This window comes from Trachemys scripta, chromosome 7 (genome assembly GCF_013100865.1).
Source record: "Trachemys scripta elegans isolate TJP31775 chromosome 7, CAS_Tse_1.0, whole genome shotgun sequence".
NCBI classification, from domain to species: Eukaryota; Metazoa; Chordata; order Testudines; family Emydidae; genus Trachemys; species Trachemys scripta.
In genome coordinates this window covers 123322663-123338642 of record NC_048304.1, presented here as the reverse complement: position 1 = coordinate 123338642, position 15980 = coordinate 123322663, and the positions used below count along the sequence as shown (strand labels likewise).

Below are 15980 nucleotides of genomic sequence, written 5' to 3'. Positions count from 1 at the left end.
TTGGTTTAATCATCTTTTTTTAATTCAGTTTATGCAATTTCTGTATACTGAATAGTACAAAATTATGGTTTAAAAGGAAAGCAATATATTAAAAAAAATTATTGTAATTAATCGCACTGTTAAACAATAATAAAATACCATTTAAATATTTTGGATGTTTTCTACATTTTCAAATATATGGATTTCAGTTACAACCCAGAATACAAAGTGTACAGTGCTCACTTTATATTTATTTTTTATGACAAATGTTTGCACTGTAAAAAACAAAAGAAATAGTATTTCATTTCACCTAAGTACTGTAGTGCAATCTCTTTATAATGAAAGTTGAACTTACAAATGTAGAATTATGTACAAAAAATAACTGCATTCAAAAATAAAACAACGTAAAACTTTAGAACCTGCAAGTCCACTCAGTCCTACTTCTTGATCAGCCAATCGCTCAGACAAACAAGTTTGGTTGCAATTTGCAGAAGATAATGGTGCCCACTTCTTGGTTGTGTCACCTGAAAGTGAGAACAGGTGTTCCCATGGCACTGTTGTAGCTGGCATCACAAAATATTTACATGCCAGATACGCTAAAGATTCATATGTCCCTTCATGCTTCAACCACCATTCCAGAAGACATGCTAATGACGGATTCTGCTCAATAATGATCCAAAGCAGTGCAGACCGACGCATGTTCACTTTCATCATCTGAGTCAGATGCCACCAGCAGAAGGTTGATTTTCTTTTTTGGTGATTCGGGTTCTGTAGTTTCCTCATCGGCATGTTGCTCATTTAAGACATCTGAAAGCATTCTCCACACCTTGTCCCTCTCAGAGTTTGGAAGGCACTTCAGATTCTTCTACCTTGGGTCGAGTGCTGTATCTATCCTTAGAAATCTCACATTGGTATCTTCTTTGCGTTTTGTCAAATCTGCTGTGAAAGTGTTCTTAAAACGAACATGTGCTGGGTCATCATCCAAGACTGCTATAACATGAAATATATGGCAGAATGCAGGTAAAACAGAACAGGAGACATGCAATTCTCCACCAAGGAGTTCAGTCACAAATGTAATTAATGCACTATTTTTTTTTAACGAGCATTATCAGCATGGAAGCATGTCCTCTGGACTGGTGGACGATGCATGAAGGGGCATATGAATGTTTAACATATCAGGCATATAAATACCTTGCAATGCCGCTACAAAAGTGCCATGTGAAGGCCCGTTCTCACTTTCAGGTGACATTATAAGTAAGAAGCAGTCAGAAGTATCTCCCGTAAACGTAAACAAACTTCTTTGTCTTAGCAATTGGCTGAACAAGAAGTAGGACTGACTGGACTTGTAGGTCCTAAAGTTTTACATTGTTTTTTTGTTACTAAAAACAAAACAAACAAACAAACCTACATTTGTAAGTTACACTTTTACGACAAAGAGACTGCACTACAGTACTTGTATGAGGTTAACTGAAACATACTATTTTTTGTTTATCATTTTTACAGTGCAAATATTTGTAATAAAAAATATAAAGTGAGCACTGTGTACTTTGTATTGTAATAGAATCAATATATTAGAAAATGTAGAAAAACATCCAAAACTATTTAATAAATTTCAATTGGTATTCTTCTATCGTTTAATAGTACAATGAATCGCGATTAGTTTTTTTAATCCCAGTTAATTTTTTTGAGTTAAATGCGTGAGTTAACTGCGATTAATCAACAGCCCTAATTAAAAAGTAAAACCACTTTTTTCCCCTAAATATTGAAAAGACAAAAATTGTAAAACAACAACAGTAAAGGTGGCATTTCCAAATTAGTCTTGAATCAGTATTGTGGTTTCTATGTTTAAAAGTTTTAGGAATTCACGCTTAATCCTTTTATAGCAAACTGATAACACGGGTCATTTCTGCAACATCATAGCCTGATTTAATTATCTACTAGAGAAAGACCAGGTGGGTTAGGTAATATCTTTTATTGGACCAAGTTCTGTTGGAGAGAGAGAGAGACAAGCTTTCAAGTTTACAAAAGCCCTCATCTCGCTAATATCCTGGGACCAACATGGCTACAGCACCATTTAATTATATACTGTATTTTAATATTTTCATCAGCTCCAAGTCATTTTTAAACTTTGCCACAACAGACCAAATCATTGCAATACTGAAACAGTTAGGTTTGTTTAATTGATATTACTTAAAAAAAATATATATATTTGTGGTAAAGTTTCAGGTTTAGTTTCTTAAGTTACTGATGAGCCTCTATGAAATTATAAGTCTCAATTCATCTCCATGCACATACAAGCAGTATTCAAACTTCAAAAGGAATCTAGCCATTGTCATTTATTAATCATTAAAATGAGGTAACCTGTTTGCTCCAACTAATTCTACAACATTAGCACTGTTGTTTCTACCTGAGGCAGTCTCCCATGAAGCAGAGCTTGATCTTTTTCTTAAGAGACATCCATTGCCCTGTTAATAAGATGAAAAAGAAGTTACTTGTTTGAGCCTGACAGTGGTTTTAAACAGGTCTCGTTGGTTGGTGAAATAAATGCCGTATTAAATTTTAGAAAAAACACAGCAATGCCGTTTCCATTTATTTAAAACTACTTTTTGTTTCTGTTGACTGTAAGGTTCACATCTAACTCGGGGGTTCTCAAACCTCATTGCATCGCGACCCTCTTCTGACAACAAAAATTACTACATGACCCCAGGAGGGGGAACCAAAGCCTGGGTGCGCACAAGCCCTGCCACCCCAGGTGGGGGGACAAAGCCCAATCCCAAGGGCTTCAGCCCCGGGAGGCCTGTAACCTGAGCCCCGCCGCCCAGGGCTAAAGCCGAAGCCAGAGCCCCACCGCCCAGGGATGAAGCCCCAGGCCCCAGCAAGTCTAACGCCAGCACTGGTGACCCTATTAAAATGGGGTCATGATCACTTTGGTCCCCACCCAGTCTGAGAACCGCTGCCTTAATTCTAAAGTTGTAAATACCTAAAAAGCGGCATACAGGGAGAGAGGATCACTGCTTCACCTAAAATTACCTTGTCAAAACAAGCTTTTTTTTTTTTTTTTTAAATAAAATGCCATCAGTTAAATCAATATCTTCACTTTATATTATTTTTGCATACTTGTACTGGTTTCCAGCATCAGTACATCTGCCTTTGCATTTAAGTTTACCACTGGGAGGCGGACTGCAATTTCCATCAAAGCACTGTTTACACTGAAAATTGAGAATGAAAGCAGACCACTGCTTCCAGGAAGAGAGCTAACGTCCCTTCCTATTGCTCAATGGTTATGACTTAAGGTTATGAATTATCAGATGGGTCCTCAAGGTTTGGTGTGTTAAAGTAAACTTATACCTAGCTTGGGTAGTCTTGTGTTTTGAGCAGATAACTTTTAAGCTAGTTATTTCTGACTAACCTAAAAATAGCTATTAATCAGTTTATCAATGCTTTGCTTAAAAAGACAATACTATGTAATATATGCCCTACGTAATCACATTCACCTAAAATATTGGTCAGAGGTTTGGCCCTTATTGACACTTGCAGACATACCTGGTTTGATATACCTGTTCCTAAGAATACCTTTACTGGACTGAAGGGCTGCAGTTTAGACTGTTCCATTCTGTGTCTCTTCTGCTCTCCTTCTTTGCAGTAAGTTTCCAGTGGTAACCAATATTGAGACTCACCAGGGCTGTACTGGAGCTTTGTGGAATGCCCGGCTTTTTGGCACAAAGGCTTATTGTTCACATTACCATTACTTCTGGCATAGTTTTTTAAGACATCAGCTTCTGATGTTGAAACCCATTTGCTGGCATCTGAACTGGCCTCCTCTAGATCCATACAGTCAATCCGCTGTTCCCTACCATTTTCATAAAACAACTGTGTTCTTGTTTTAATTGGACACTTTTCATTCCTCCCCGGTTCTCTCTTACTGGTCGTATCCTTTTTTGTCAAGGAATAGTTGGGAGGGCCTGCAGACATAAGGAGTTTTCGAACCACAACCTTCGGATACTTTGTGCTTAGCACCGTGCATGCTCTATTGTTCTCTAAAACTTTTGGACTGTCTTTTTTCTCTCTGTTAGCTCCTCTCAATAAGTCATCCATTACAGGACTCTTGTTTGGTGATTGGACTGGAATCTTTTCCCTTCTAGTTTTCTTCTGAGATGATATTTTCTTTTCAAATCGTTCTGTACGTATGACCGACAGTTCAACATCCCCATTTTTTACATTTCTTTTGTCCGGAGAACACAATACAATTCTGTCTTTATTGCCAAATTTAAAAAGATACAAAATATAAAAATTAATTATGCATAATTTAGTCACCACACTATTACAAAGAGAAATAAAGAAGCTTTTAGACACAAAATATGAAGTAACAATGCAGAACCTACTGTCAAATAAAGAAAAATTATGTCCTTAATTCAGGTTAACTAACCAGAGTTAGCCAACTCTGGGTAATATGGCAGTGAAGACACAGCAACTCAGCTTTTAACTCTGTTTAGCAGCTTGAGTTAAAGCCTCTATGGGAATGTAGGGTTGAACTCAAGCTGTTAACTCAAGTTAAAAACTAATTTGGATTAGCAGCTTGAGTTCAACATCATGCCCCTAGAGACTAACTCAACCTGCTAACCAGAGTTAAAAACTGAGTTGCTGTCTCTTTACTGCTAGCTTAGTTAACGAACCCGAATTAAGAACACACCTTTTCTTACTCCATCTTTCTCTCTCACCAGGCGAACAGACTATTAAGCAATTCAATGTTCACTTGCACTATGTAAATTATTTCAAACAGTATTTTCATGCCCAAAACATAAAAATGAAACTGATCAGCAACATTTCTTAAACATCTGGTTATACAGCTAAGGTCTTCTATAGGTTAGAAGTTTCACAACTGGAAATAAGTTTAATTAGATTTCTGCACTTGTATAATTTAGGAAAACTCATGTATGAAAGATCTTCCATAACAATGACTAACTTACCTTGTTTTGGAGCTGGTTTGAAGAAATCTGTAATAGACTGATTTCTGAAAAGGAAACAGAAGTATTATAGCCTAAATATACAGTTTTCACGATATCAATGCTGCTGTAGGAAATACAGATAAAACTGAAATCCTGTAGCATTCTGTCCAGTATAAAGCCTTGAAAAAACAAGCAGATGACAGAATTCCTTTTCCTACTCAGAATGGTATGAGAAACTATAAAAGTACTAAGCTAAGTTCTCTGTAAGCTGTGCGGCCGCGCAGCAGTCTATTTAGCGCTGTGCAGGCACTCAGGGAACCTACTCACTGACCTGCCACGACCGGGAGAGGGGGCGCCCCAACCTAGCCTGGCCCCCAACCTACCACAGCCGGGGCAGCCCCCGGCCCCAACTATGCCACAGGCCCAGACCTGCCGTGGCCGGCATGGGGCCCCCCAGCCCCAAATATGCCAGGGCCTGGGTGGGGCAGCACGGCCCAGACCCAGCCCAGACCCAGCTGCGGCCAGCGAAGCACAGCACGGCCTGGTCCCAGTCTGGACTTGTAGTGGGGAACCCCCTCCCCAAACCCAGCCCCAGCCAGACCTGTGGGGGCCAGGGGAGGGGCACCTATCTTGTGGCCCCAGCCCCGGAGCTGCTGCGGCAGGGAGAGGTGCCCCCGCCCAGCCCAGGTGCTGCTGTGGGGAGAAAGAGCTGGGGGGGAGGGAGTCCTCTCTCTCCCCACCATAGCCCCCTCCTGCACCCCAAACCCCTCATACCCGGCTCCACCTCAGAGTCTGCACCACCAGAGCCCTCACATCCCTGGAACCCAACCCTCTGCCCCAGCCCTGAGCCCCTCATCCCTGGCCCCACCCCAGAGCCTGCACCCCCAGCCAGAGCCCTCACTCCCCTGCACCCCATCCCTCTGCCCCAGCCGAGCCCCCTCGCACACTCCGAACCTCTTGGCCCCACCCCACAATATGGATTTTGTTATGTGCACCGATATGAAGGTGATGTGCCACACATCACATCTATAATGGTGCACATAACAAAATTCATTCCGCACATGGGTGGGAAAAATTAGAGGGAACACTAGTACTAAGTGGTCATTTTTTAAGGGTGAGATTTTCAGAGTCGAATGCAGGGGTTTTAGCCACACAGGTTCAGTCAAAATTAATAGAAGCAGTGTGGCTAAATCCCCTCATCAGCTTTGAAAATCTCAATTAACCAGTCTTGCTGATCAAGCTCTGGAGATACTTAGGAATAGTTTTTAAAACATCCCTGATTTACAATTGCAACCTCCTCCTCTCTGAACACACTGCCTTTGCTCTTTGTTATCCAATAATCTATTTCTACTGTAAAATGATCAACACCCGCACAACACACCTTTCAAGATCCGTTGTTCCTACACATGCCTAGCACAATATGTGGTGTTCCTCATCCAATGCACTAAATGCCCCAATAGCAACTATGTGGGTGAAACCAGACAATCACTACGCTGTCAAATGTACTCACACAGGAAAGTGATAAGAGACAAAAAAAATTACATCACATGTGGGTGAACGCTTTTCACAAAGCGATCACTATCTCTGACCTATCAGTCTTAATCGTCAAAGGAAACCAGCACAACACTTTCAAAAGAGAGCCTGGGAGCATAAATTAAAATGTTTGCTATACACTAAAAATCATGGACTCAATAGACACACTGGATTTATGGCTTATTACAACAATCTATAATCCACTAACAACCCCCCCTCCCCCAAGTTGCTTCCCCCCCCTCCCGGCTTCTTTTCCTCCCTATAACTAGAGCGGTGGTAATGCCACTTCAAGCCACTTCACCTTGAATATACACACACAAAACAATGTACAGGAGAGCGTCTCCCATCGACGTAGCTACTGCCTCTCAGGGAGGTGGATTAACTACACCGACCAGAGAGGTGTCTCCCATCGGCACAGGAGCATCTTCACTTAAGCGCTACAGCGACGCTTCTCAGACTCAGACTTTAAGGCCAGAAGGGACCATCGTGATCATCTAATCCGACCTCCTGCACATTGCAGGCCATAAAGCCTCACACACCTATTTCTGTCATAGACCACTAACCCTCTGGCTGAGCTACTGAAGTCCTCAAGCCATGATTTAAAGACTTCAAGTGACAAAGAATCCACCATGTACACTAGTTTAAACCTGCAATTGATCCATGCCCCACGCTACACAGGAAGGAGAAAAACCCCTAGGGTCTCTCCCAATCTGACCCGAGGGAAAATTCCTTCCCAATCCCAAATATGGCAATCAGATAGACCCTGAACATGTGGACAAGACCCACCAGCCAGACACATGGGAAAGAATTCTCGGTCACAACTCAGAGCCCTCCCCATCTTGTGTCCCATCACCAACCATTGGAGATATCTGCTGCTAGCAGTCGCAGATGGGTCACATGCCACTGTAGGCAGTCTCAACAGAACATCCCCTTCATAAACTTATCAAGGTCAGTCTGGAAGCCAGTTAGGTTTTTTGCCCCCACTGCTCCCCTTGGAAGGCTGTTCCAGAACTTCACTCCTCTGATGGTTGGAAACCTTTGCCTAATGTCAAGCCTGAACTTATTGATGGCCAGTTTATATTCATTTGTTCTTGTGTCCACATTGGCAACGTAACTTACATAACTCCTCTCCCCCCCGGTATTTATCCCTCTGATGTATTTATAGACAACAATCATACCTCCCCTCAGCCTTCTTTTGGTTAAGCTAATCAAGCAAAGCTCTTTGAGTCTCCTCTTATAAGGTAGGTTTTCTATTCCTCAGTTCATCCTAGTAGCCCTTCTCTGCACCTGTTCCAGTTTGAATTAATCTTTCTTCAACATGGGAGACCAGCATTGCACAGAATATTCCAGATGAGGTCTCACCAGTGCCTTGTATAATGGTACTAATACTTCTCTATCTCTACTGGAATACCTCGCCTGATGCATCCTAGGACTGCATTAGCCTTTTTCATGGCTGTATCACATTGGCATAGTCATCCTATGATCAACCAATACATCCAGAAAAAAGAAGAACAGGAGTACTTGTGGCACCTTTTGCGGATACAGACTAACACGGCTGCTACTCTGAAACCAATACATCCAGGTCTTTCTCCTCCTCCTGTCTCTTCCAAATGATCGGTCCCCAGCTTACAGCAAAAATTCTTGTTGTTAGACTTTTCAAAGTCCTCCAGATCTTCTTGTATGATATTCTGGTCCTCTTCCGTACGGACAATACCTCCCAACTTTGTCTCATTCGCAAATTTTATTAGCACACTCCCACTTTTTGTGCCACGGTCATTAATAAAAATGTTAATGAAGATTTGTCCCAAGACCAATCCCTGAGGAACTCCATTAGTAACTTCCCTCCAGCTTGACAGTTCACCTTTCAGTATGACCCATTGTAGTCTAACCTTCAGCCAGTTCCTTATTCACCTTTCAATTTTCATATTAATTCTCATCATCAATAGTTTCCCATGTAGAACTGTATCAGATGCAGCATTTTAAGTGTAGGCCCGCCTTGAGGGCTTGCCTTCATGTACAGCACTACAGCTTAGCTGCACCACTTTACTGAAGACACTACTACACTGATGGGAGAGCTTCTCCATTCAGTGTAGTTAATCCACCTCTCCAACAGGCGGTAGCTATGTTGATAGGAGAAGCTCTCCCACTGACATAGCACTATCTACACAGGGGGTTAGGTTGGTATAATTACATCGCTCAGGGGTGTGGATTTTTCAGACCTCTGAGCAACGTAGTTATACCAATATAGGTCTATAGTCCTGGCCTGAGTAAGTTTCCCAGACCTGAAGAAGAGCTCTGAATAACCTCAAAAACTGATCACTTTCACCAACAGAAGCTGGTCCTATAAAAGATATTCCCTCACCCACCTTGTCTCTATCTGACCAGGTATACATTCAAGGGGAATCTCTTTGCCAAATGTACGCACCCTTTCCCTCAAAAGCAAATGTTTGGGCACTGCTGCTATTTGACATTCGTGTGCAGCAACTGCAATCCAACATGAACTATATGTTGTATATCTTACTATAAGCAGCTGGCAAAACCAAAACCAAACCACCTTCAAGAGGATAGATAAAAGCTCTACCATTTTCTCTAGAGGTCACTCAAAATCAACCAGTATCACCTCCATCTTCTGTGGATTGTGCTTTAGCCAGGTAGCCCTTTTTCAGATCCCAAACTCAGTTAGACAGTACAGAAAGTGCAGTGATGAGAGAGTGTTGCTTTGGCTGCATTAATCACCCAACTACCTATCTATCAAAAAAGGGGTGACAATTAAATCTTGTGAAAACCCACACAAGAAAGACTCAAGATAGGCAAGTTGGCCAGCTCTAACTTCTGCGTCCTTTCAGAAAGGAGCCAGTCAAGCAACGCTTTCTACCCTGATCAAGGATTAAATCCTTTAATTGAAACAGAAATCTTAGCCACTAACCAGGGGAAAAAAATATGATAGTAAAACGAGAAGCAGTGTGGTCTAATGGATAAAACAATGGCTTAGACTCAGGAGAACTGAGTTCCTATCCCAGCCCTGATAGTGACCTGCTCTGTGATCTTAGACAAGTCACATACTGTCTGTTTCGCATTCTACCCCTTCCTTCATCTACCTAAAATTGTAATCTTTTGGAGTAGGGACTTTCTCTTAACATGTCATTGTACAGAACCTAGCTCAATGGGGCTCCATTTGGACTGAGACCTCTGACCCTAATAGCCCCTTTGTGCCAACTGGCTTAGGGCGCACCCAACACACTTGTCAGAACATTTAGCCAAAGAGTGTCTTCTAAAGCAGGATATAAAAATTGGTGACATATTACTGTTAGGCAAGGTCTACACTACACTTATATCAGTATAACCAGGTCACGCAGGGGTGGGAAAAACCCACACCCCTGAGCAACATAGTTCTACCGACCAAACCCCCAGTGTAAACAGTGCTACGTTGGAAGGAGAGCTTCTTGCATCAACATAGCCACTGCCTCTCAAGGAGGTGGATTAACTACACTGACTGGCATAGAAGCATCTTCACTTAAGCGCTGCAGCTGCGCCGTCACACTGTTTTAACTGTAGACCTGCCCTTAGTGGAAGTCACCTACTACAGAACAGGCCCAAAGAAAGTAACAGAACACCACTAGCCATCACCTACAGCCCCCAACTAAAACCTCTCCAGCGCATCATCAAGGATCTACAACCTATCCTGGAGGACGACCCCTCACTCTCACAGACCTTCGGAGACTGGCCAATCCTCGCTTACAGACAGCCCCGCAACCTGAAGCAAATACTCACCAGCAACTACACACCACGCAACTGAAACACTAACCCAGGAATCAATCCCTGCAACAAACTGCATTGCCAACTCTGTCCGCATATCTATTCAAAGAACACCATCATAGGACCTAACCACATCAGCCACACCATCAGGGGCTCGTTCAGCTGCATAACTACCCATGCGATATATGCCATCATATGCCAGCAGTGCCCCTCTGCCATGTACATTGGCCAAACCGGACAGTCTCTACGCAAAAGAATAAATGGACACAAATCAGACATCAAGAATTGTAACATTCAAAAACCAGCAGGAGAGCACTTCAATCTCCTTTGACACAACAACAGACTTAAAAGTGGCAATTCTTCAACCAAAAAAAACTTCAAAAGCAGACTTCAACGAGAAACTGCAGAACTTAGAATTAATTTGCAAACTTGACACCATCAAATTAGGCCTGAATAGAGACTGGGAGTGGCTGGGTCACTACAAAAAATAATTTTCCCTCTGTTGATACTCACACCTTCTTGTCAACTGTTGAGAATGGGCCACATCTACCATGATTGAATTGGCCTCGTCAGCACTACAAAAAGTAATTTTCTCTCTGTTGATATTCACCCCTTTTTGTTAACTGTTGGAAATGGGTCACATCCACATCCTAATTGAATTGGCCTCATTAGCATTGACCCCCCCCACTCGGTAAGGCAACTCCCATCTTTTCATGTGCTGTGTATTTATACCTGTCTACTGTATTTTCCACTCCATGCATCTGATGACATGGGTTATAGCCCACAAAAGCTTATGCCCAAATAAATTTGTCTCTAAGGTGCCATAAGGACTCCTCGTTGTTTTTGCTGATATCTGTATGTTTGTTAATATCACTTTTCACAGCACACTTAGTAGCTAGCTGGGAGGCTGTGATAAATGATATGTGATACTAACAACATACAAGTACCACTTACCACAGCCTCCCAGCTAGTTAGTAAGTCTGCTGTGAAAAGTGTTTGTTAATATTACTTTTCTCAGCAAGCCCCAGGAAAATTAAGCCCTGGATGGGGAGGTCAGAGGGGAAAGGCAGCGAGGGCCCAGGGCAATGGGGGCAATGGCAGGGTTGAGCCTGAATGGCTGGAGCCGGGGGTCAGCGCACACTGCTGCATCGTCAGAGCAGGGTCTGCACAGCTGAAGCCGGGGGTTGGAGCCCACTGCTATGCAGCCGGGACCAGGAAGTCAGCAGCAGGAGCCTGGGATCAGAGCCAGGGGCCAGCAGCCAGAGCTGGGGGGCCAGCAGCCCCACAGTCGGTCTCCTGAAGTCCTGCCACTGGAGGCAGAACCCATAATAGTAACTCAAAAGTAATGGAACGAGCACCATCTACACTCTCTTCCCAGAAGAGAAGGAATTTATTGCTGACTCGCATGATGGTTCCTATTTTTATTTGTGGAAGTTTCTTTAGGTTCCAAACAGATGATGTTGAAAGGAGGAGTCTGATGTACAGCAAATGGTCTTTATTAAAATAAGCAACAGAGTCCTGTGGCACCTTTAAGACTAACAGATGTACTGGAGCATAAGCTTTTGTGGGTGAATGCCCACTTCGTCCGATGCATGTTAATTAAAATAGTTTCCTAAGGGTGATGTAACCAGAGTGTACTTTTTCTAACACTCTAGTCAAGCTGAATTAGTATGCAGATGAAAAGCAGAAGATTACAAAGACCAGCTTTATTTGTTGAGGACTGTCTAAGATCTCCAATTACCCATATTTTGGTTATGTTTTTACAGATTAAAGTGATTACTTAATTCCAATAAAACAAGCTATGAGAGACATGTTACAAAACTTTTAGCTCTGAGCCTGAAAAGGACGGTTAGCGCTGTATCTAGAAGTCCAGCAAATGCCTCAATTCAGGGACTTAAGCACATGCCTCCAGAAAGTCAGTGTGACTACAGTACTCACATATTTAAAGTTTGTTCCTAACTCAAGTACCCCTGCTGAACTGAGGCTTGAGTTTGTAGCACTTTTCAGTCACTTTTTAAGAGTACTAATATATTAATTTTTATATTTGATTTAAAAAAAAAGACTGGAGGAGAAACCTTATCTTTAAAAAAAACCAACACTAAGTTTTGATTGCCTTGCTTTTAAGGCGCACACACACAGGCAATTTCCTGCACCTAATGTTAATTTAAATGGGTTAAATTAAAATTTGAATTTCAGAGTATACTCACAATTGCAACAAATGTGTGCTGTGACCAGACTATATGACCATATAAAAACTAACTATGTATTCTTGTTAACATCTAGGGTAGATGTAACATCACAGCCACACTTGGGGGAAAATCCATATTTAGGAGAAAATCATTTTACATATTATCAAGATAGACAAGTCATGAATAGTACATAAAAAGCCCTGATCATCATTATTGTGATAATTAAATATCTTCCACCTTTGCCTCACCCAGCAGGAGAAGAAAGGCTCTTGGAGGAAGCTCTATTCTCCAGCCTTCTCCCAGCAGGCCCACAGCAGTAGGATCTTCCCAGCCCTTGCACTCTGAAGCAACAGTGGTCAGAAACTTCAGTCCAAAAGAAGGGACAGAAAAACCTGAGTATATATGCCTTTCTTTCAGGGTTAAAATAGTAAATGGTACGCAATTTTATTTGATATTTGCTCTTTCCATCAATTTTTGTTTTTTTAATGTCACTGTAAAATTTAGAACAGAAAGGGTAGACGGACAGACCTTAAAGACACATTGCCTTTTGTAACCATGGGCAATAGTATCTGTCCTATTAATAGGTCAATGATCACTCAAGACTAATATACTCCATTGTCTGAGAGAGGGTATTAGATACTTCAGATAAAGGCAAACACAACACAGACAAATAACTCTGTAGGGGTAAAAACCTAAAAGGATGCATAGGTTTGTGTGTATTTTGGGAAGCAGTGCATTTTTGCCTCCCCTTTAAAAACAAACATTGAAAATCCACAAAAACAACAAGGAATCCGGTGGCACCTTTTTTACCCTCGAAAGCTTATGCCCAAATAAATCTGTTAGTCTTTAAGGTGCCACCGGACTCCTTGTTGTTTTTGTGGATACAGACTAACACGGCTACCCCCTGATAATTGAAAATCCAGGCCATCAGCCCTGGAAGATGGAGAACAAGTGAAGTAACAGTGTCACAACAATTAAAAGAATGAAAGTAAGTAATTGAGAGGGGAAAGATTTTCAGTCAGACTTGAAAACGTAAATTGAGGAAGATGTTGACAAAAACATTTTAAAGGGGGAAAAAAAGCCTTTACTAAATCTTTCAAATAATGTGCGAGTACACAATACATCCGAGACCACCAAAAAGGACTCAGGGGGCCCCCACACACAACTGGGATGATCTTACTCGACATTCCTGATAATAAGACAAGCAGCAAACAAAATCCTTCAAATAAAAAAAAAAAAAAGGAGCAAACAACCCATCTAACACACTTTTCAAGCTTTCTTTGTATCTCATAAAACAGGAAATAACAGTACAAGCCTATTTTTAATAAAAGCTCCTTATAAAGTACTTTTAACCACTGAAACTAATCTGTTTAATACCCTAAGAACATAAGGGACCACAGTCCTTCCAAAGTGTTTATTATCTATATCCATCTTCTTCAGATCCATGTTTAATCTTTAAAGAAATCTGCAGCAGCACCAATATTTCTAGTCCATCAAACAAAGCAGTTACACAAAATGGGAGCAGGGTACCAAATATATCTGCCCTTGCCACAATAGCATCTCAAACTAATATATCTACAGGAGTGATGACTTTGTTTTGTCCCTCTGGAAGCTTTTTAATATCTACCATCTCATGACAGTCTTTTCAAAGTCTGCAAAGTACCAGGATGCAAGTTGGCCAACAGACATTTTCAAAATAACCACTTTCATCTGAACGCTTCACAAAGAACAAAAGCCACACAGATCAGTTTCACTTTCCCAAATAGGAAGTCATACAGAGAGGACAATGAAACCATACCGGTTTCCATTCCAGAACAGGTAATATTAAGATGGAGGAAAAACAAAGGAAATAGAAGGGCAAAATAAGGTGTTCCACTATGTAGGAGAAAGCCTCCTGTCACATACAGAAAGTTTGGGATGGAGCTGACCAAGTCATCAGCAGAATTCATCTGATTGCAAGTGTAACACCAATAGAATCTGGTCATCGGTGGTCAGGACTGAACCCGAGACCTCTGAAGCTTAGTGTACGAGATTCTACTGCATGAGCTAAAAGCCATATGGCTCTTACCTAAGACTGTAGCTGACTCATCAATCTCTAGTTGGGCTAGGTGCCACTAGAGGAGGACACAGCACCACACCAAGCAAGCATGGGTTACATGAACAGCTGGACAGATGAACCCAGATGATATAAAAAAAATTTCATTTGGTGCCACCCTCACGTTGATTTGATTTCAATATCATGAGCTGGTATTAATCATATCTGGGACAGGCCAACTAGAGTTAAAGATAAACAGAAGTTCTCTCTTTTGATCTGAGCTCTTAAAACCAGTTCTCTCAAATTAACTACAGTTCTTGCTGGACTCAAACAGACTAGAACATGTTGAGAGCTGCAACCTCTGCACACATGGGTAGGACTCCAGTATGACTGACTTGCTGAATTAGTACTTTTTGGGTCAGCCACCATTTTCAATTTGCTCCCAAGTCTGCCATTCAGCCATCTACTGTTATCAGAACCACTGGCACCAAATAAAAGTAAAGAAAGAGCTAGCCCATCACCTACAACAGGGGTCAGCAACCTTTCAGAAGTGTTTCAGAGGAGCAGCCGTGTTAGTCTGTATCCGCAAAAAGAAGAACAGGAGTACTTGTGGCACCTTAGAGACTAACAAATTTATTAGAGCATAAGCTTTCGTGGACTACAGCCCACTTCTTCGGATGCATATAGAGTGTGTGCCAAGTCTTCATTTATTCACTCTAATTTAGGGTTTTGCATGCCAGTAATACATTTTAATGTTTTTAGAAGGTCTCTTTCTATAAGTCTATAATATATAACTAAACTATTGTTGTATGTAAAGTAAATAAGGTTTTTAAAATGTTTAAGAAGCTTCATTTAAAATTAAATTAAAATGCAGAGCCCCCCGGGCCGGTGGCCAGTGTGAGTGCCGCCGAAAAACAGCTTACATGCCGCCTTTGGCACATGTGCCATAGGTTGCCTACCCCGACCTACAACTCTCCAAAGAGTGGAGAGATCAATTTGCCATCAGCACCTGTTATTAAGCAACACAACACTATCAATTCTTCACCTGCTTGTGAGAAAAACAAACAGCAGCACCAACACGCACATGAACACAGGAACTGCATAAGCAACAACCAGGAGCTCCATAGAGGCGAGTCCAACAACCCTCCTAAACCACAAGAAATACTTTGCACCCCATGAAGGCCAAACCAAGCCCAGAAGGCACCTGTCTGACAGTCTCAAGTGGGTGGAACTTGGGAGAGTAGCACACTACAGTACTTATTTTCCACTGAGTTGGGCACTTGCAAATGTATATATGGGCGAATCCTCCTAGAAAAACTGAGATGCAGCAGCACATATTGAGTTCTGGTGTCTCCCTAGGAGGTGGAGGGTGCTGCGGTCTCCTTGTGGGGACGACACCCCCCCCAGGGCACCCTGGGCGCTGCGGTCTCCTTGTGGGGACGACACCCCACCCCCACCCGGGCACCCTGGGCCCTGCGGGTCTCCCGGGGGGGGGAGGCGCTACACACCCCCCGGGCACGCTGGGCGCTGCGGTCTCCCTGA

At 42.2% G+C, this 15980-nt stretch overlaps 1 protein-coding gene across 2 annotated transcripts in view; it reads right to left on the bottom strand.

The window, feature by feature from the left end:
- Positions 1 to 15980, bottom strand: part of SLF2 (SMC5-SMC6 complex localization factor 2) — a 65864-nt gene that overhangs the window by 41652 nt on the left and 8232 nt on the right. The window contains exons 2-4 of one of the 2 annotated variants that reach the window (XM_034775689.1): positions 4947 to 4990; positions 3523 to 4232; positions 2385 to 2444 (exon numbers count right to left, since the gene is read on the bottom strand). In XM_034775689.1, the coding sequence (XP_034631580.1) occupies positions 2385 to 2444; positions 3523 to 4232; positions 4947 to 4990 (814 nt within the window). The remainder of the gene's footprint in view (positions 1 to 2384; positions 2445 to 3522; positions 4233 to 4946; positions 4991 to 15980) is intronic. The other variant, XM_034775691.1, reaches the window with a different exon arrangement.